This window comes from Gobio gobio, assembly GCF_949357685.1.
Source record: "Gobio gobio genome assembly, chromosome: 14".
NCBI classification, from domain to species: Eukaryota; Metazoa; Chordata; class Actinopteri; order Cypriniformes; family Gobionidae; genus Gobio; species Gobio gobio.
The window spans coordinates 47,431,351-47,453,555 of record NC_137107.1 but is presented as its reverse complement, the minus strand read 5'-3'; the positions used below and the strand labels follow the sequence as shown (position 1 = coordinate 47,453,555).

Sequence of the window (22,205 nt, the reverse complement as noted above, 5' to 3'; positions counted from 1 at the left end):
ATATGACACATTTATTTAGGGATAGAGGAAAACAGAATAGGGAAACAAATATTTTTCATACAGTGTTGTCCAAAGTTATTAGAACACTTGGCATCTGGGAGTCGTCTTATTGGGCCTGGATTTATTTTCCAAGAGAACAATGACCCGAAACATTCTTCCAAATATTGCTGGAACTACCTGCGACTGAAGGAATCTCCTGGAACAATTGAAAATTATGGACTGACCCCCTCAAAGTCCAGACCTCAACCCCATCGGGCACATTTGGGGTGAGTTGTAAAATAAACTGTACAGATCTATTGTCCATTCAAAGGAAAGCCTTTTGCTGACGTTGATGTTCTCAGAGGAAATATATATTGACACTATGTCAGAGAGATGTGCTGCTGTAATCGCTGCAGAAGCTGGACAAATTAAATATTAAAGTTAAAAGTGGATAAAAACAGTACGACTCACTTCATCTGGTATTTGATGGTCAGAGCAACCATCTGTGCGTCTCATGAACATTATGAAATTAAATCATGTTTTGGAGGCAAAAAAGGTCAATATTTTCAGATCTGTCAGGTGTTCGAATATTTTTGGCCACCGCTGTATAAACTTGTCCAGACTTGGAAATCACTCAAATCAAATTGCCATATTGCATAGAAACCATGAGAAAATCAAACTATATTATGGATGTACGCTATGGGTCAGAACATGAACTTTGCTCAATTAGACGCCTTAGGGCAATACTTTTTTTTATGTCTCCGTAGATTAGAGGAGCAGTTGAAACTCTTCCCACATGAAGAGCACTGGTGCGGCTTCTCTCCAGTGTGAACTCTCTCATGAACTTTCAATGTTCCTGACTGAGAGAAACTCGTCCCACATGAAGAGCACTTGTACGGTTTCTCTCCAGTGTGAATTCTCTGGTGTCTTTGTAAGTCACATGATGTACTGAAGGTCTTCCCACAGTCAAAGCACATATTAGGTCTCACATCAGTATGAATACTCTCATGCACTTTTAAATGCTGCAGTTGTGAAAAACTCTTTCCACAAAAAGAACAAACATGAGGCTTCACATCAGCATGAATTATACAGTGTTTTCTTAAGCTTGATTTAAAAACAAATGTTTTCTCACACTGATCACAGCTGAATGATCTCGCTCCAGAGTGACGGCGCATATGATCTTCGAGAGAGCTTTTCTGAGTGAAACTCTTTCCACACTGAGAGCATGTGAACGGTTTCTCTCCAGTGTGAATCCTCATGTGTCTGTCAAGGTGTGATTTATATACGCAACTCTTTCCACACTCAGAGCATGTTAAAGATCTGTTGACTCTAGATCTTCCAGCTTTTTTCTGTGTGAAATTCTCTTCAGTCTTTGAATCGACTGCATCTCCGTCTTCATTTTTGAGATGAGGTTTTTGAAACCGATGCTGTTGGTCTTCATTCACTTCCATCGGGTCTAAAATGAAATGTATTAAATTTCCATAATTCAATAAAAGGATACATGAGGAACAAAAATAAATACTGTTTAAAATCTCAATTTCGCACAAATATAGTTTAATACTAGTATAGTTTTAGATGTATTGTTATATGTCAGTTTTCATCTTAATGTTTCTCTTTAAAGAGAATGAAGGAAAACACCAACCTATTTGTTCCTCTGTCTCTTCATCTTTTATTCTGCAGGGTTCTTCCTTAAACTCCATCTTTACAATAGTATGTCTGTAGTTTCTCCTTGAGTAATTCCTCCTGCTTGCTTCTTCTTCTCCTGTGGGAAGATGGGAATATTCCCAGCATTTAAACTCTCATGAACGGCTGTGGGAGCGGCTTCACTGACTGAAGGTGTGAATTGTGGTCGCTGTTGCTCATTTAGCAGATGATCATCACACTTACAATCACTATCAAGTCACTAAGACCACATCACAAACAATCCTAATGGATGTTGCCGCAATCCGTCTAAAGACACTGTACACCATTGAGGAAGTAGAGCCTTGGGTGCTGAACCCTTTCTTCATAAAAACAATACATATTTTGATTTATAGATTTTAATCCACGATAAAACAACAAAAATAAATCTTTAATATATAAATAAATCATGTCTGATTACCTGTGGCAGTTGTTTTCACAAGTTCACACTTACAAATGATCAACTAGAGTAAAAGAATATAAGCATATTTATCGTGCTGTCCGAGGGGATCGAGGGCTCAGAGCTCAGTTTAGCCCAAACCCAGAGTTCTGCCCATTATCGCCGGCCGAGAGTGAGGAACGGGGTGGCGGAGGGATGCAGAAAACTGTTGAGGTAACTAGGCGAGTCGGCTCTCGACTGTGTGTATACCTCCTCTCACACTGATTAGATAGTGCTTCTCCTGAACTTTGTTTATAAAACATGATTTTTGCTTGAATTCTGCAATCTCTCGAGATACAAACATGTAAGAGGCTGAAATTCAGCTGAACATACAGGCTTAATTTTTAAAATCTTTATTTGAACATGGCAGCATTACACCTCGTTCTATAATATTTCTATGATTAAATCACTGACAGAGACTCCTCCCCATCAGCCAATCACTGTGGGCATAGTTAGTAAGCGTGATGACATCATCCATAGCAACGAGGTCGACCCCGCCCTCACTCTTAGCTTAAGACTTCTCATTATTCCTTAGTAAAAGTTGGTCTCAGCAGATTTGTGAATATGTTTTAAGAACTTTTACTGCCATTTAGAAGAACTCTTAGTGCTCAGATAAAATGTTTTGTGAACGGCCCCTGATTTGCAAACAACTTTGTAATTTGCACACATTCACACGTTTAATCGATGTCTGATTACAGCGATCAACCCTCATCAATATTCTTTCAGCTTCTCTCTGAACTGCTGTGGGAATTGAAGAATTGTAGTTTAACAGTTCTGGAAGAAGAGTATATTTAATTGACTCTTGGCCTGGCAAGACAAGTTCTATTACTTTAATGTAAATTAAACAAATATAAAAGATTCAGGTCAGCTCAGAACTTTTGGCTGCTGCAATAAAAACACTCTGCTTATATGACACATTTATTTAAGAATAGAGGAAAACAGAATAGGGAAACAAGATACTTTTCATACAGTGTTGTCCAAAGTTATTAGAACACTTGGCATCTGGGAGTCGTCTTATTGGGCCTGGATTTATTTTCCAAGAGAACAATGACCCAAAACATTCTTCCAAATATTGCTGGAACTACCTGCGACTGAAGGAATCTCCTGGAACAATTGAAAATTATGGACTGGCCCCCTCAAAGTCCAGACCTCAACCCCATCGAGCACATTTGGGGCGAGTTGTAAAATAAACTGTACAGATCTATTGTCCATTCAAAGGAAAGCCTTTGGCTCCAGTTGCAGAAGGCATGGGATAACATTAGTGTGAACTTTCTCATGATGTTTCAAGGATGTTGCCTGAGAGAAACTCTTCTCACAGTGTGAGCACTTGTACGGTTTCTCTCCAGTGTGAATTCTCTGGTGTTGTTTTAATGCTCCTGATGTAATGAAGGTCTTCTCACAGTCAAAGCACATATAAGGTTTCACACCAGTATGAACACGCTCATGCACTTTTAAAGAGCTCAGCAGTGAAAAACTCTTTCCACAAAAAGAACAAAAGTGAGGCTTCACACCAGCATGAACTTGAAGGTGTTGTCTTAAGTTTGATTTAAAAACAAATGATTTCTCACACTGATCACAGCTGAATGATCTCACTCCAGCGTGAAAGCGCAGATGCTCTTTGAGAGAGGTTTTGAGAGCAAAACTCCTTCCACACTGAGAGCATGTGAACGGTTTCTCCCCAGTGTGAACCCTCATGTGTCTGTTAAGGGTTGACTTTTGTCTGAAACTCCTTCCACACTCAGAGCAGGTGAAAGATTCTTCGACTCCAGATTTTCCAGCTTGTTTCTGTGTAAAATTCTCTGTGCTCTTTGAATCGACTGCATCTCCATCTTCATTTTTGAGAAGAGGATTTGGAAACGGATGTTGCTTGTCTTCATTCACTTCAATCGGGTCTAGAATCAATTCAATTCAATTCAAAAAGGACAAATGAGAAACAAAGAATCTTCTTTGAACTCTGAAGTTCATTCTTAATTTAGCACAAATCTACTTTACTACAGAGTCTACTAGTGTGGTGTCTAGTTTTAGATGTATCGATCTGTGACCGTTTTCATCTTAATGTTCCTCATTAAAGAGAATGAAGGAAAACACCAACCTATTTGTTCCTCTGTCTCTTCATCTTTTATTCTGCAGGGTTCTTCCTCAAACTCAATCTTTACAATAGTATGTCTGTAGTTTATCCTGGAGTAATTCATCCTGCTGGCTTCTTCTCCTGTGGGAAGATGGGAATATTCCCAGCATTTAAACTCTCATGAACGGCTGTGGGAGCGGCTTCACTGACTGAAGGTGTGAATTGTGGTCGCTGTTGCTCATTTAGCAGATGATCATCACACTTACAATCACTCTCAATTATCCAGGTGCAAAGGTTTTGCTCAAATAGTCGTTTTAAAACTATTCATGATTTAAGTTTTAACTTCCAACTCACCTGGTTGAGACCATTTTCGAGTTTCTCATGAGTTATGGTATGCCATAGACTGGTTAAAAACCATCATGACCTAAGCTGATCCATAGATGGCCATGTTCTATACAATCAACTACGTTGTGTGATGGTTTTGAACATATACGTTGAGAGTCTCCTATCCTTAAAGGGTTAGTTCACCCAAAAATGAAAATTCTGTCATTAATTACTCACCCTCATGTCGTTCGACACCCGTAAGACCTCCGTTCATCTTCGGAACACAAATGAAGATATTTTTGTTGAAAGCTGATGCTGAGAAAGGCTTCAGATAGGCCTCCATTGGCATTCAGTACATTTACAATCCCAAAACCCATAAAAGTCACTTAAAACGTTGTTACAAAGTCCATCTCACCACAGTGACTCTACAATAATTTTACGATGCGACGACAATAGTTTTTGTGCGCAAAAAAAATATCAAAATAACGACTTTATTCAACCTCTTCTTGTCTTCTGTGTGTGCCTCCACGACGCATGCGCGAGAATATGACGTGGCGCCGGGGTTCGGGAATCCATGGAATGCACACTTTAGCCCGATTTTGAGAACTACGCCGAGACCTAAAGCACGATCAATGTAGAATTCAACAGCTTAGATTAACTTGGAAGGATGTCCTGTCGCTTTATCCACTACAGTAAGAGACCTGGGTGTTATATTAGACCGCAACTTGTCTTTCGAAAGTCATATTTCATATGTTACAAGAACGGCATTTTTCCACCTTAGAAACATTGCCAAGCTACGTAACATGCTATCTATTTCTGATGCAGAAAAGTTAGTTCATGCATTCATGACCTCGAGACTAGATTACTGTAATGCTTTATTAGCTGGTTGTCCTGCATCATCGATAAACAAACTGCAGTTAGTCCAAAACGCAGCTGCTAGAGTGCTTACTAGGTCAAGAAAATATGATCATATAACACCAATTTTATCATCTCTACACTGGTTACCTATTAAGTTCCGTATCAATTACAAAGTATTGCTACTGACCTATAAAGCCCTAAATGGGTTAGCTCCAGTGTATTTAACTGATCTTTTATCGCCCTACAATCCATCGCGCTCTTTAAGATCACTAAACTCGAGGCTTCTGGTCATTCCTAGGATATCTAAGTCCACTAAAGGAGGGAGGGCTTTTTCACATTTAGCTCCTAAACTCTGGAATAGTCTTCCGGATATTGTTCGAGGTTCAGACACGCTGTCCCAGTTTAAAACTAGATTAAAGACGCATCTCTTTAGCCAAGCATTCACATTATAATTAAGTTTTATACTACAGTTAAATCGCACCAACAGCATTAATATTCTGAACAGCAGCTATGCTAATTATTTCCCATCTGCTTTTCTGTTGTTATCTCGGGACACTAGTCCCGAGGTAACTAGTTCGTCAGCTCCAGTTTGTATCCAGCCTCTGATGGAGACTTCAGATGCCCCGACACCTGTGATGAGACGACTCGACGCCTGTGAAGAGACGACTCAACGCCAGCGTTGTTATGGCCTAAAATAATACATGATTGATTAACTTATCCTAACATTTTTTCTTTAACATTCTCTTTTCTAACATTTTTCAATGTACATTTATGAAATGCACTTTCTGTGAAGCTGCTTTGAAACAATGTGTATTGTGAAAAGCGCTATACAAATAAATTTGAATTGAATTGAATTGAATACGCGCGTCTTCCTCTGCTTGTAAACAAATCGCTTCTGGGTCATGTATCCGAACGCCGGATCTGCGTCATATTCTCGCGCATGCGTCGTGGAGGCACACACGGAAGACAAGAACAAGTTGGATAAAGGTGTTATTTTGATTTTTTTTTTTTCGCACAAAAACTATTGTCGTCGCATCGTTAAATTATTGTAGAGTCACTGTGGTGAGATGGACTTTGTAACAACGTTTTAAGTGCCTTTTATGGGTCTTGGGAGTGTAAATGTACTGAATGCCAATGGAGGCCTATCTGAAGCCTTTCTCAGTCATCAGCTTTCAACAAAAATATCTTCATTTGTGTTCCGAAGATGAACGGAGGTCTTACGGGTGTCGAACAACATGAGGGTGAGGAATTAATGACAGAATTTTCATTTTTGGGTGAACTAACCCTTTAAGTCCGTTTTGCAGAGATGGACTAAAAATTAATGCCCAAAACTTACTGCCAGATTCTGGAAGATGAATTCTTCAAACAGTAGTACAAGAGGATGTGTTGCTGGTCCTTCAAGTGTCACTCTAAACTCTGTCTATAAAGCTTCTCTAAAAATCTATTTTTTGGCTAATTTTATCTGTAAAAGAATTTGAATTCTCTGGTGTATTTTTAATTAGTCTAATATAATAAAGCTCTTCCCACAGTCAAAGCACATATAAGGTCACTCAATTATCCGTGTGCAAATGTTTTGCTCAAATTGTAGTAAATTATTGATGTTTTTACTACCTTTAACTACTGTTGAGGTCACGCAAGGTTAAATATCTCCTGCAGAATCGGCAACATTTTCATTGTATAAAAGAGGGATCATAAATAAATGTAATTAATAAACAATTTCACATTACAGAACAATGCATTAAGGTATTTTAATAGAGTTTCTATTAGGTACACTTAATTTATTATACTTTCATTTCAATTTTACTTTACAGGGTGTCTACAGATATGATCAAGGTAAATTTAAGACCTTTTTAATACCACCTTATGTGAAATATAAGACCAAACCTGTGATGGAAATATACATTATATTACATACATATATGTAATATTTAATGCAAAAAGAAAACAAAATATCCCCGAGACCCAAGCATTTTGTTAACTGTAGTGGATATTATGCTTTAGTGATTTTCTTTCGGACACCATACACGTCACAGTTTTAACACAGCCATTCAAAAATGATAACGCAATTGTGAATTACATTCAGTTTAGTTTATTTCTAAAGCACAAGATGATAAAAAGCAATAAGGATGACCAGAGTGCTGTACAATACAAGATAAAAAGACCATACAATAAAAGATAAAAAGAAAACCTAAGATAAAAAAACAACTAAGACATGAACTAATTTTAAACAAGACACACAATCTAGAATGCATAACATCTTAAAATGTACTTAATGCATAAAATGTAACCCTAGTATTGCATACAGCACTTGCAGTAAAGCAGCCATGTGTTTTAAAGAATAAACTCAACTAGTCTATGTGTACATGTAGCAGCACAAACAACTATAAAACAATTTAGTTTAACACAAAAATGTAAAGTTTAAGTTAGCAGAACTTGCAGATTTTTGTTTTTAATCATACATTAATTGCTCTGAACGGGAAATATTTGAGTAAGCCAATTCCTATATTTAACTTAAAAATATCATGTAATCTCACATTTTTAGTATTGGAAACTTGACTAGCTTTAACTAGCCAATTCAATAAATGCCACCATGCTAATTGGTAACACCATGCTTTGGTAGCATTAGCATAGCACTTGCTGAATGAGGACAGCAATATAATACACTTAACATATACCTGTCAGGGCTCGACATTTACGCTTGTCCGGGACAAGTGGATGTTTTTGAAGGGGCAAGTGAAAAATAATTTTACTAGCCCAACGGACAAGTATCCTGGTTAAAACGTCAAAACAAAAACTAACTAGAGAATCACCAAAGTGCAATAATGATTCTGCATTCAGTTAGTTTAAGTGGAGATCGATAGTGGATAATATAAACTGACTTTAACAAGGTTGTCCTGTTGAGGCTCGCACAGCCTCTCAAAGAGAAAATTGAAAACAAATGAGCGCCGCTCATACAAAGAAACTCAGTTGATATACACGGTTCAAAATTGTGTGGTTTTTATATTTATAACATATGATACAGTTAAGCAACATCACACAAACAAGAGTGCTGTTTTCCTGAATACCCTCACGACTGAAAATGATGTTGATTTCATATGCCAGTTCCATAAACAATTAACATTAAGTCACTTACATTTGAGGTGCAATATGGACTGTTTTTGTTCCATTTCAGCAGCGAAACAAGTTCCAAACAAAGATCACAACAAAAACGTAACGCATCTCACAGCAACAGCGTTTTACTGAATGATGCAGCGTTTTCAATGAATCGGTTGAATCAAAGATTCAATTACCTATTCGTAAACGACCGCCTAATTCTTGAATGAATCATCCATTTGAATTAATCGACTCAATGACTCACTCATTAAGACCGTCACCAGCTGCCACCTACTGGTGGTTTAGTTTAATCTTTCCAACATTTCTTATTTGTATATTCAAAAATATTTAAATAATCTCGTAACATTATTTAATGCAGTTGTAATTTTTCAGTGTAAATCATTTAATTTGATTGGTAACAGCCTATAGTGTCTTATTCTAATTTAATTTATAGACCAAATTTAAAAATATAAAATGAAAGCTGAAGCATAGCCTTTATTTAATAAGATTATAGAAAAATGCCCTTTATAAAAAGGTAAAAATATTACAAATATGCATATTTAAATGTGTCAAAGCTGATTGAACACTGGAGAGAATATTGCTTCAGAATAGATTATATTTACAAAAATTTTTAAATCCGGACAAGCTACTTTTTTACTCGGACAAGTGAATGACAGATTTACTTGTCCGAAGGACAAGCATGTGAACAGGCTTAATGTCGAGCCCTGTCTGTTCTCAAACTAAGATCATGCTCCTCTTGTCACATGATGAAAACCCCCGAAAAAAACCCAACATCACAGAAACTCTTCTAAACTAACACCATAAAACACTAAACACTACTAAATATCCACCTTAACTTTAATCTTGCACCAAAGAAAACCACATAATATAACACTTAATTTGGAGATTTACTGCCCCTTTTGAGTGTCATGGCAAAGCATACTGGGAAATAGAAATCACAGCCCAGTTTTGGTTAAATTCAAGTTAGTCTAAATGAAAAGCAAGTTCATTAAACTCAATAAAAACAACTCATAAAACAACAATGAAACAATTCAGATTACTTAATGTGTGAGTTTTGTGAACTCAAAAGAAAAACAAACTTCGAAATACTCATAAAAGTTAATTCGTTTGAACTAATTTGTTGAATTGTGATCGGATTACAGTGTGTGAAAATACAAAGAAATGCATTCAGGCCTGACTCACAGCACTGCATGGGGGTTTTCTGCTTAGTTTCCCTCAAATACCCAGACCAGCACAAAAGACTTGTAAATATTTACTACACAAACATAGACCTTTAGAACAGAGTTAATGTATGTACAGCCCAATACAACACTGGCTACATTTACATGCAACCAAACAGTCCATTAGTAATCGGATTGACGGCTCAATCGGACTGAGAAGCCTTCATGTAAACACCTTAATCCAGGGTTCCTCAAACTCTGTCCTGGAGCGTCGCTGTCCTTCAGAGTTTAGCTCCAACTCTGATCAAACTCACAGAGCAAGACAATCAAGGTATTTAGGATCACTAGAAAAATATATCTGATTGAGCGCGATGTGAATGAAATTTCGATCAGATTGTAAGTGGTCGTTTATTCCTTTTCTAATCCGATCAAGAGAACATGTAAACACTTGTTCGGATTGAAAACCGAAACGGAAAGGACTGCGGGTTTAACACAATAACAGATAGAGAAGCGATGGATCGTTGGTCTGATTGGTTGAAGGACGATCCAATTGCGTACAGAGTCATTTGAACTATGCCCGTTGATCATGCCTCGTGGTTTGATTGGTTGAAGAACTATCCAATTGCGTACAGAGTCATTTGAACTATGCCCGTTGATCATGCCTCGTGGTTTGATTGGTTGAAGGACTATCCAATTGCGTACAGAGTCATTTGAACTATGTCCGTTGGTCACGCCTCTTGTGGTCTGATTGATTGAAGGACCATCCAATTGCGTACAGAGTCATTTGAACTATGCCTGCTGATCGCGCCTCTTGTGGTCTGATTGATTGAAGGACCATCCAATTGCGTACAGAGTCATTTGAACTATGCCTGCTGATCGCGCCTCTTGTGGTCTGATTGGTTGAAGGACTATCCAATTGCGTACAGAGTCATTTGAACTATGTCCGTTGGTCACGCCTCTTGTGGTCTGATTGATTGAAGGACCATCCAATTGCGTACAGAGTCATTTGAACTATGCCTGCTGATCGCCTCTTGTGGTCTGATTGATTGAAGGACCATCCAATTGCGTACAGAGTCATTTGAACTATGCCTGCTGATCGCGCCTCTTGTGGTCTGATTGGTTGAAGGACTATCCAATTGCGTACAGAGTCATTTGAACTATGCCTGCTGATCGCGCCTCTTGTGGTCTGATTGATTGAAGGACCATCCAATTGCGTACAGAGTCATTTGAACTATGCTTGCTGATCGCGCCTCTTGTGGTCTGATTGGTTGAAGGACTATCCAATTGCGTACAGAGACATTTGAACTATGTCCGTTGGTCACGCCTCTTGTGGTCTGATTGATTGAAGGACCATCCAATTGCGTACAGAGTCATTTGAACTATGCCTGCTGATCGCGCCTCTTGTGGTCTGATTGATTGAAGGACCATACAATTGCGTACAGAGTCATTTGAACTATGCCTGCTGATCGCGCCTCTTGTGGTCTGATTGGTTGAAGGGCTATCCAATTGCGTACAGAGTCATTTGAACTATGCCCGTTGATTACGCTTCTTGTGGTCTGATTGGTTGAAGGACTATCCAATTGCGTACAGAGACATTTGAACTATGCCTGTTGATCATGCCTCTTGTGCTGTAGAAAATATGGAGCAGACTCCTCAGACCAATGTTCAATCTTAAAAGGTTGAGCTTGACCTGGTGATAGTCAGACTGCGCATGTGCAGTGACGTAGTAATAGCTTAATGACGTACGACACACGGAACGAGCGGTTCTTCCTGTTGAATAAAGTGTCATATAAATGAGTGTCCTGTCATTCTAAAATGATCCTTTCACTCAGTGTCTGAAGTGGAGCAGGACAACATCCCACCAGGATTTCGAATTCTCATCCACAGGCGACTGGTTTTGGTTGCGGGATGTGGCATTTTTACTGTGTGATAAATATAAGCAGCGCGGCACAACGGTTCATATGTAGCCTGACGTCGTCATACTCAGATTCTAGTCAGAATATGAATGATTCTGCTCCGTTGGGCTGTGATTATGGGGCGTGTTTCAACTGAACCAAGAAAGACCTCAATTGGATAGACCTACAATCAATCAGAGCAACGCATAGTTGTCTTGCACGCACGCTGGAAGTAGTAGAAGATGAGTGTAAACGATCTTTGCCGGCGTTGTAAAGAAGAATTTAAGTATACACAGAGAAATTACCAACGCGATCATCATTTTTAAGAGAAATAGTAAAGGTGAACGCATATACGAACAAGTTCTCCGTTTAGGATTAGAACGAATTCAACCCAAGCGCCTTTGCTTTGGTGACTTGAATGCTTACGTTAGGGTTTATCATCTGACCGAACAGCTTCTGTTCGGGCTTAGTTGCTCCACAATGGATCAAGTCCAGAACGAATTTCCCGAACCCAAATGCTGAAGTTCGGCTGGCATCCAGGCTAGTTCATATGCTCATTGTCTCCAAATTATGACCAAATGGATAAATATTAAATCTGCTGTTTAAAACAAATAAAGAACCAATGTCGTAGAATAGTTATTATGAGCAAACAGCTGGAAACTTGGCATATATGCGCGAGCATGTCAAAAAAAAAAAAAAATCAGATTTGACGCTTGTGACATAAACGTGCATATCAATCCGATCACTTTGAAATAAAAGTTGTGCATAGCCAGTGTTATGATTATTTATTTTAGTTAGTCAACTGATGGCATCACCTACCGCAAAATATTTTTAAACAAAAACTGCAATAATAATTTCACAAAAGATGAACCCGGACTGGAAAGGTTAATCTCACCACAGTTCACCTGAAAAACTGAAATCTTTTAAATGCAACACAAGCGTTTGAAGTTCAGTAAAGTTGAATAATATCACTATAAATCATGTTACAGTGGTACAGCACTACTAATTTTAGCACATCTTAGGTTAAATCACTCTATTGAAACAATCTGAATGAAACTCTCCTCACATGATGAGGACTCTAGCGGCTTCTCTCCAGTGTGAAGCCTCTCATGCCTTCTCAAGGAATCTGACCGAGCAAAACTCTTTCCACACTGTGAGCATGTGTACGGTTTCTCTCCAGTGTGAATCCTCATGTGTGATTTTAAGTTGCTTGCTATAATGAAAGTCTTCCCGCAGTCAAAGCACACATGAGGTCTCACACCAGTATGAACACGCTCATGCTCTCTTAAATTTTGCAGTTGCGAGAAACTCTTTCCACAAAAAGAGCAAATGTGAGGCTTTACAGCATTATGAACTTTATGGTGGATTTTTAAGCCTGATGCCAAAGCAAATGTTTTATCACACTGATCACAGCTGAACGACTTCACTCCAGAGTGAGAGAGCAGATGAGTGTTGAGAACGCTTTTGTAACCGAAACTCTTTCCACACTCAGAGCAGGAGAACGGTTTTTCTCCGGTGTGAGATCTCATGTGCACATTTAGGTGTCCTTTCTGAACGAAACTCTTTCCACACTGAGGGCATGAGAGCAGATTTTCTCCAGTGTGAATCCTCATGTGCACATTTAATTCTCTTTCCTGAATGAAACTCTTTCCACACTGAGTGCATGTGAACGGTTTCTCTCCACTGTGAATCTTCATGTGCCCTTTTAGGTGTCCTTTATATCTGAAACCCTTTCCACACTGAGTGCAAGTGAACGGTCTTTCTTCAGTGTGAGATTTCATGTGTCTATTAAGAGCTGATTTATCTATGAAAATCTTACAACACTCAGGGCAGATGAAGAATGTATCTCCAGTGTGAATCCTCATGTGTATCTTAAGGCTTGCTTTATAAACGTAGCACTTTCCACACTCAGAGCAGCTGAAATTTCCTTTGACTCCAGTTTTTCCAGTTTGTTTCCGTTTGAATTTCTCTTCAGTCTTTGAAACAACTGCGTTTTCATCCTCATTTTGGAAATCATCTGGTTTTTGAAACAGATGTTGTTCGTCTTCATTTTTGAAATCTTGTGGTTTTTGAAACGGATGTTGTTCGTCTTCATTTTTGAAATAATCTGGTTTTTGAAACGGATGTTGTTCGTCTTCATTTTTGAAATCATCTGGTTTTTTAAACGGATGTTGTTCGTCTTCATTTTTGAAATCATCTGGTTTTTGAAACGGATGTTGTTCGTCTTCATTTTTGAAATCATGTGGTGTTTGAAACAGATGTTGTTCGTCTTCGTTTTTATATGTCAGTTTTCTATCTTCATGTGTGAAATGATGCGGTTTGTCTTCATTCACTTCCAACGGGTCTAAAATCAACATTAAATTCCCAAATTCAATTTAAGGAGGCAAATGAGAAACAAAGAAATAACGTCCACTCTTACTTAAGCACAAATCTAGTTTACTAATGAATCTACTAGCATCTAGTTTTAGATGTATTGTTATACCCTCCTGAGAACCAGAAATTTAAGATAATTTGTGAATTTAGTGTGCCATTACATTGTTTGGAGCACAAGAAACTAGAGCTGCACGATTCTTAATAAATTGAGAATCATGAATTTTAAATAAAAATCAATTCTCCCATGATTCTGAACAGACACCTAATTTAAAAAAAAAAAGTGTTTTACTAGAGGTTCTAACTAGGCCTGTCGCGATTAATTAGTTGATGTCAATATTTTTAATCGACTGGGTAAGTTGGGTATGATATGAAATTGTATTAGTAGTGGTACTTTAAAAATGACAGCACTCTAATAAGAGCAGTATTTCTAAATTTGTGTCGATGTGTGACAGCAGGAGTGAGGACGCACCTTTCACTCAGACATATCGAGACGCCAGTTTCGCGAATAATTGGGTTTGAATGCTCAAAAATATATAAAAGTGCACGTCCTGGCGAGTATTCAGGTAAACACAGTTGGATTTTTCTTTAGAGAACGTATACGGAGTTGAATGAGAAATCGGATGCGTTACAATGAATTTGGTCCGTGCAGGTCATACTATTCTGTGTGATTAATGTTCATCAAACAACAAAAGAAAATTGAAAATCACCCCATGCTTGACTGAATAACTTTGATATATTTATTAAGAATCAGTGTATAGTTAATTTACAGACTGACTATGCATTTTTTTTTACATTTGATAATTGAATGCTACTGTTAAATATACCTACTGTAGCTGAAAATAAAGCACTGTTTTTGTGTATATTGTTATTGTGTATATCTATATTGTTTGTAATTTACATTTTGGCTTATTTAAAAAAACCCAGATAAAATTAAATATCTATATTGTATTTATAAAACTACATTTAAAAAATATTAAATTACTTGTATCATGAAATAAGATTTTGGTCATCCCACCGTGTTCAGAATAGTGGTTAGTGTTAACATGATTGATGATAATGTGATTGTTGCAAACATCCCGAAGTCATAATTTTGGTATTGTGACAACACTATTCTATATACAAAAAGTATATACTGATATTCTCTTTTTTTTGTTATCTTGGTTAACAAATTTGTACCTTTTTACATTTTTAGTTTTACATTTTGTCAAGGGCTTGTTTACATTTATACTTTTTATAGTACACTACTGAATGCCAAAGTAGCAAGTTAAATGAAATGTTTTTAAGTTAACCCTTTAACTGTCACCCCCCTTTTTAGAATACACATGAAAATGCACTATCCAAACTTAAAGGGCTGTAATTCAAGAATGCTTTGGAATATAGACCAAAGTTTGGTCTCGTTTTAAAGACGACATTCTGCAGATTATTGCTGAAGTGAAAGCAATTCAAAATATGAAAGTATGAAATAGTTATGGAAGTTTAAATTTACTGTAAATGAAAAATACTGTACTAAATATTTTTTATTTCATATAAAATATATATTTTACAAAAAAGAATTTACTCTAAAATTACTATAAAATCAAAGCCATATGTCTAACCAATTTGTGTTCCAAATTTGAAGTTGATATCACAAAAATTGAAGTCCCCATGAGATTTTGTTTAGGGTGCTGTACCAAAAATAGCCACCGGGTGTCATTCAAATTACATTTATTGTTGTTTTGATGCATTTTCCTGTAAATTTCTGTCCAAATATTACTTCCATCACAAAACAGTCACCAAATATGGACCCTTGAGACTCAGACCTTTCCGACAATATGCGTTTTGTCAAGATTGGAAAAGATTTTGAATATAAAGTAGTTAAAATAATTGTTGTAATATGAAACATGACAGCGCCCACTAGGGGAGGAGCCCACTAGAATAATTTAGAGTAACGTTTCCATGGCAACACAATGTCCGATTTCAAAACGGTTTTCACGGGATGAATTTTGAGTTTGTAAGCTTTCAAATGATACCTAATTTGTGATAAATTGTTGAAAATTATTGTGACAAATTAGTCTATAGATTAATTGATATAAAAATAGTCGTTAGTGCCAGCCCTAGTTCTAACAAAATGTTAATTGCTGCAGTCGAATTAAAATGTTTTATTTATTTGAATTAATTATTTTAAAAATCAGTTTGAATGAATGACTCAAATGATAAAGACTTCACTTGTTTCATTACTGGATGAATCAGAGAACGAATCTCTAGAATTAATGATTTAATTCAAATCTGTGTTTTACTGCTATTACTTTTCATCATACAAGATTAATGTTAGGAAACCTTAAGTAGATTAGTTCTCTATTAGTGATCGATTGTTACGTTACTTTTGTTGAATAAATCACAAAAATTCTGAGTTGTGTTGACTGCCATTGATTTTGCGGGAAACAGAATCCATCCAGATACAGAGGCCATCTAATGTGAATATATGAAACAGTGCCGTGTCCTGATTTGCTAATTCGGTTGTTAAGGCTGACGTCACGTGGCAGAGCTTTCGGGTCCAAATGCTCTCTCATACACATACCACAAGAAAAACAACAAACGGTGCCAATTTATTTTCAGTTTTATTTATTCTTATTTATTTATTTATTAAATTGTTTTAAATCTGTAGCACTTTGAGATTTTGTTTAATGTAAAGTTCGTTACAAATAAAATGTATTATTATTATTTTTATTAATAATAATAATAATAATAATAATACATGCACAATGAGGTGTAATACTACAAAAACATTTTTAATCATAACCTTTATCTCCATACCAAAATTCCAGATGGCCAGACAGTAATTCATCTTTTATAAATCGTTCAAATATTAATGTCTGTGAGCCCAGAGACTGTTGTGTAGACTGTAAGTATTTAAAAGTAGTGTTAGACCGATATATCGGGCCGATATTTGTGATTTTTACATGTATCGGCCGATACAAGGCTGCTGCGTTCGCCAATATTTTTTTCAAGAGATTAAGTTAAGTGCACCTAAGCATTAAATGACTAGGTTGTAAATAGTTTTAAGTATAGTACAGTCAGTGTGCACTTTATGCTGCTTGCTTGTTGATACTGTGCAATAGTGTAATTATTTTATTTATGCTTCAATATTTATTTTCAGAATTTAGTTTTAGTAACTCTTTTTTTCCTTGTTCTACCTCACCTGTTTTTACTATTTGTTAAATATTGTTTTTTTTAGTTCAATAAATGTTCCTTTTTTTATTTTAAATTGTTATCATCATGATCATTGTCATTTTTATGATGTAAATTGAGGGAGCTAAAGCAGTATCGGCTCCAAAAAAATCGGCAGCCCGTATCGGTCATCGGCTAAGGCTGATGAAAAAAAAAAAAATCGGTATCGGCGCAAAAAAATCCATATCGGTCGATCCCTATTTAAAATGTTTAACTTTTTTAAATGTTTGATGTGTAATATGAATAAATAGCGCTCAAACGGCCGTCAATGGCATTCTCAAGTGAAACGACCCAGAAACGGCGTTCCTCACGTCACAACTTAACAAGCTGATAATCTGATCTGCTTGATCACGGTGATCATAAATGCCTGGTAAACATGCTGTAAGTCCTGGTTTCTCTACAGAGGACATGTATGAAATCAATGCCCCGTTTCATAAGTCACATTCTGATTTTTAAACCTTTTCCTGGGATGCTTATTTACGACAATTTGAAAATTACTCCGATTTAAATGATCATTACAAAATATCATATTGCTAAATTAAATAATTCAGTCAATGTAAAGCCAGGTGCGCACTGTGCGATTTATAATAGTGCTTTATGATTGTTCCTTGTCAGACTGATCCCTTTTGTAAGCCATGTACAGTGTGACAATCTCATTTGTAGTGTTGATTTCGGCAACGAAAATTATGACTAAATATTGTCATCAACGAACCTTTATCACGGGACAAAAACGAGACGGGATGCAACATAAATGCTGGTCAAGGGGACGACTCCACAGTGATGCTGCTGACGTGTTATCTGGTGCACCAGAGCTTCCATAGCTTGAATACTCCCTCAGACTGTAAACGAAGCTCAGGCGCACCATATAACACGTCAGCAGCGTCTTACATTAGCAGCGTCACTGCGGAGTCGTGAACGCGGATTGACAACAGACCGGAAGAGAAGACAATGCTGAATAAAGTCGTAGTTTGTTATTTTTGGACCAAAATGTATTTTCGATGCTTCAAAAAATTCTAACTAACCCACTGATGTCACATGGACTACTTTGATGATGTTTTTATTACCTTTCTGGACATGGACAGTAGGGATGTGACGGTGAAGAAATTTCCCCACCGGTTAATTGATTTGTGACAACACCGGTAATACCGGTATCACCGGCGGAGGCTTTTAAATCACTAATTCTATCTAACCGAAAGTAACATGCACACGAGCGCTCTGAACTGAAAACGCGCCAGTACGCACACACCGTGAATGACAGCTCGTCTGTAAATGCGCGCTCTGTGAGGCCATGTGTGCGTCTCAATCAGTTCCCTAGTTCAGTCAGGGCACTGATCAAACATTGATCAGTCTATGATTGAGATGCACGCCATGAATGAATAACAGTTCGTCCGTAAAGCCTTGTTCATACTCGGTGCGCGCGGCAAAAATAAATGCGCGCAGTCAGCGTAGCGTGGAGGCTCACACTGCGGAGCCAGGCGAAAGTAAACAATGCGCGCTCTGTGCGGCCGTGCACATTTTAATTTCGGTTTTGAATTAGCGCCAATTCGGCTGTGGGTTGCTTGAATTGTGGGTTCATTAGCCTATTATTTTTAATGAAAAACACAACAACAAAACAAATGACAAACTCCCTTAAATAGGCGCTTTTACGTTTCGCTTTGAAACCAAATCTTCCGCGATCATCTCCGTCAGCTCCTCACTCTTAAATCTGATGAATGACTCCTGCCGCTGCCGAGACTCACGGTCGGATCCTGCTTTATTAAGCAGATACAGTTCAGTTTTTATTTGTATTGTCTGTTCTCTAACTGACAAAATTATTTTATTACTATAAAAAAATCAAAAAGACGGTGGGCGGTGCCACGGTGGGCAAGTGATGTAACTGGTGTTGAGTCTGGACACCGGTAACACCGGCAACACCGACTATCTTAGCAAGCCTAATGGACAGTATACCGTATTTACATTTTCAATGGAGGGACAGAAATCTCTCTGACTAAATCTAAAATATCTTAAACTGTGATCCGAAGATGAACGGAGGTCTTACGGGTGTGGAACGACATAAGGGTGGGTCATTAATGACAATTTTCATTTTTGGGTGAACTAACCCTTTAAGTGACCATGGCCAAGAGAACTAAACAAAAGTTTAGTCTGCATATACTTCAGGGATGTGCTGTGATATTAATCTAATTTTATTTTCGATTTCGGCTTCCAAGAATTATAAAAAGATTATATGAGGTAAAACTATTCCTGTAGCCGTGTTCCGTCGAGCGCCACATCCTTCCCTTCACAGCCTTGCGCTGTCATTTCTCCCTAAACCTAAACTTAACGTCAGAATCAGTGAGACTGCAGTCTCTACTGTTGCTAAACTGAGGGATGTGTTTGATAATAAAGAGTGAATAAACCCCGCTATTCCACAGTATAGATGGGCACCATATATTTTGCCATATACAATATACATATCAAAGGTTTATGAAATGATATGCAGATAAAATTATTTTTTATTAACAACAGTAGCTAATGTTCAAAAAAGTATATGGAAAATGTAAATGTTCTGCTTTTATTAAATATAGGTTAACATTGTTCTTTTATAGTCTCACACTGAACTGACCAACAACTTTGATTATTAAAGGAATTAATTTTTCGTACAAAAATTGACTATTTCTTCCACAATACAATACCCCTTTAAACTTTTAGTTTTACAAATCAAAACATAAAAAATTAAAATTAGATAATATTTAAAGCTTTGAAGTGCTGGAAAAAGTGTGAAGCACCCTAAAAGTGCTGGAATTTCAATCTCAAAATGTTGTACTAACCCTGAGATGAATAATGACAACAACAAAATCCACATGGCGTTACTACAGTAAATCATGGTGAATGTTGGTGATTTGTGACTGAAACCCCTGATCTTCTCTCATGTGGATGTTAAAAAGAAAACCGATTTTCATTCAAACAAATCGACGTAAACTACACATTCGAGTTAATCGATTTATCGCCCAGCCCTATCGCGAGGTCATGAGATATTGCACACGGTACGAGTGTGTATGTGAGTGTGTATGACTAGACAATACAGGGAGCAGCCTATAATACTGTTGAAAATAAACATGTTTAAAAATCATCGGGAGGTCGTGAGGTGCGTTTTCCACGCGAGGGAAAATAATAATCTGCGAGCTCGTATGAGAGCAAAAATTGCACCGTGTACTAATCTACCCGGCTTTAGCCTAGGATCAGAGGAATCTTTTAGGATTTGCACATTTGTTTCAGACGACCAACATCGCACAGTGTGAACCCGGCTTTAGCCGATTTTATAGCCCAAGGGGAGGGAGTTGGAATGGTGTAACCTCCAAACATTTGGTATCTCTGAAACACCCTAAATGTTCTCAGGACACATAAAACTGTGAGAATCTCAGAGAATTTCACTAAAATATACTTCATGCCTCAGTCTCAAGAGAATTTGTCAGTTTTCAGCTTAATGTTCCTCATTAAAGAGAAAGAAGGAAAACACCAACCTATTTGTTGCTCTGTCTCTTCATCTTTTATTCGGCAGGGTTCGTCCTTAAACTCCATCTTTCCAATAGTAAGTCTGTAGTTTCTTCTTCTCCTGTGGGAAGATGGGAGAAGTGTTTTGCACAGGCTGTTTGGAAACAATTAAACTCATCCAGCTGATTTTTAGGTTGATTTTACTTTAGATATGTTTTTCATTCATATAAAAATGTGTTTGCCAGGTTACATCACATAAAAAAATTAAAACACAACTTATAATCTTCACAAATTGTAATGTGAGAAAGAGTCACGCTTTCACGAGCGTAATGGAGAACATCATTCGGTTCATTTCGATTAATTTCTGAGTAATTCACTAAATTAACGGACTCGTTTAGTCGTTTGGATTTAGATTTCTCCTAATAAATGATAAATGAATGTACTCACAGTGTAAAAACAGCAGATTTAGAGCAGAATGAACGGCTGTGTTCCACTTCTCGTGTTTATGTTCTTCCCTCGCTCACTTCTCTTCTTCTCCTCTTCTTTGTCATTGCCTCGGTTGCTCGAGCGCCTCCACTGGCGGAAACCAGTCACTTCATTCAATCACTAACCTCCTTCATAGATTAGTACCAAGATAAAATCTGTTATCTTGTTTGATAAAAAAAAAAATGTTAATAAATATGTTTGATTTGGGTAAAGATTCAAACTTAAAATATAATCTAAGGAGTTTGGAAGAGCATTTTACCTTCTGGATTCCCTACTGTTGCTTGTAAATTGATTTAATTTTAAAGTTATACATTACAAGTAATTAAAAATGTGAGTTATCAGATGAAGATTTACCTTAAAACTCAAGTTATGTCCGAACTGCTCAACAGTTGTCTGATTTAGATTTCTGCCAATAAAAATAAAATCACAGTCTAATAAAAACAGTGAATTAAATCAGTTAAAGATACACTATATAACTTTTGCCACTTAATAAACAAAACTTAATGCACCATCAGTATTTTGACAAACAGTTTGGTTTAAAAAAAAAAGTAATACAACTCGTTTTTTAAGCTGATTTTGTGTCTTCTCAATCCTCTGAATATCTTGCATGAGCTTCTCTATTTGTAGTTATGGCAATAGTTTGCCAGCGCCACAGATGTTCCTTTAGATGCCGCCATTTGCTTTCAGTTCCACCACGTTAACTTGTTGAATCCATTCATAAACATACGTAGCCTAACTTTTTTTTTCAAATACTGTAGCTTTGACTGATTTAATTCACTGTGTTTATCAGACTGTGATTTTTTTTTTTATTGGGAGAAATCTAAACTTGCATTGACCTGCTCAGACAGAACTGGAGTTCTGGAGTTTTTATGGTAAATCTCATAATAACTGATATTTTTATCAGTAATACTTGTACCATCTAACTTTAAAATGTCAATATTTAATCAATATTTATATTCCAATCAACAACATCAGTAACAGTAGTTAAAAGAGTCCAGAAGGTAATACAGTTGCAAACTCCTCCTTAGCAGATATTTGAAGTTGGAATCTTTATCCCAAATCAAACATATTCGGGGAGACAAATAGTGTTTGTAAAATCTCAGACAAGGTAGTTTAAAAGTGACTGGTTTCCGCCAGTAGAGGTGCTAGTG

General features: G+C 37.1%; 1 protein-coding gene across 4 annotated transcripts; it reads right to left on the bottom strand.

Moving 5' to 3' along the window:
- Positions 1-21,117, bottom strand: LOC307136819 (uncharacterized protein). Of its 4 annotated transcripts, XM_079834119.1 has the most exons (5): positions 21,016-21,117; positions 20,598-20,689; positions 4,191-4,307; positions 1,622-1,741; positions 1-1,435 (listed from the first exon to the last, which is right to left on the bottom strand). In XM_079834119.1, exons 2-5 carry the CDS (start codon positions 20,653-20,655, stop codon positions 702-704), a joined length of 1,029 nt encoding a protein of 342 aa, XP_079690245.1. In that variant the 5' UTR covers positions 20,656-20,689; positions 21,016-21,117; the 3' UTR covers positions 1-701. The 4 variants fall into 4 exon arrangements, with proteins under 4 accessions (XP_079690245.1, XP_079690246.1, XP_079690247.1 ...); XM_079834120.1 differs by lacking the exon at positions 4,191-4,307 and having other exon boundaries at positions 21,016-21,108; XM_079834121.1 differs by lacking the exons at positions 1-1,435; positions 1,622-1,741 and adding an exon at positions 3,006-3,990 and having other exon boundaries at positions 21,016-21,106.
- Positions 21,118-22,205: the final 1,088 nt, after the last annotated feature.

What these genes read in the sequence shown, in the direction of transcription:
- LOC307136819 (XM_079834118.1), bottom strand. Translation starts at nt 20,655, where the DNA reads ATGGAGTTTAAGGACGAACCCTGCCGAATAAAAGATGAAGAGACAGAG. An exon ending in AGAGACAGAGCAACAAATAG is followed by an intron (nt 13,862 to 20,597) that starts GTTGGTGTTTTC and finishes TGTTGATTTTAG; the next exon opens with ACCCGTTGGAAGTGAATGAA.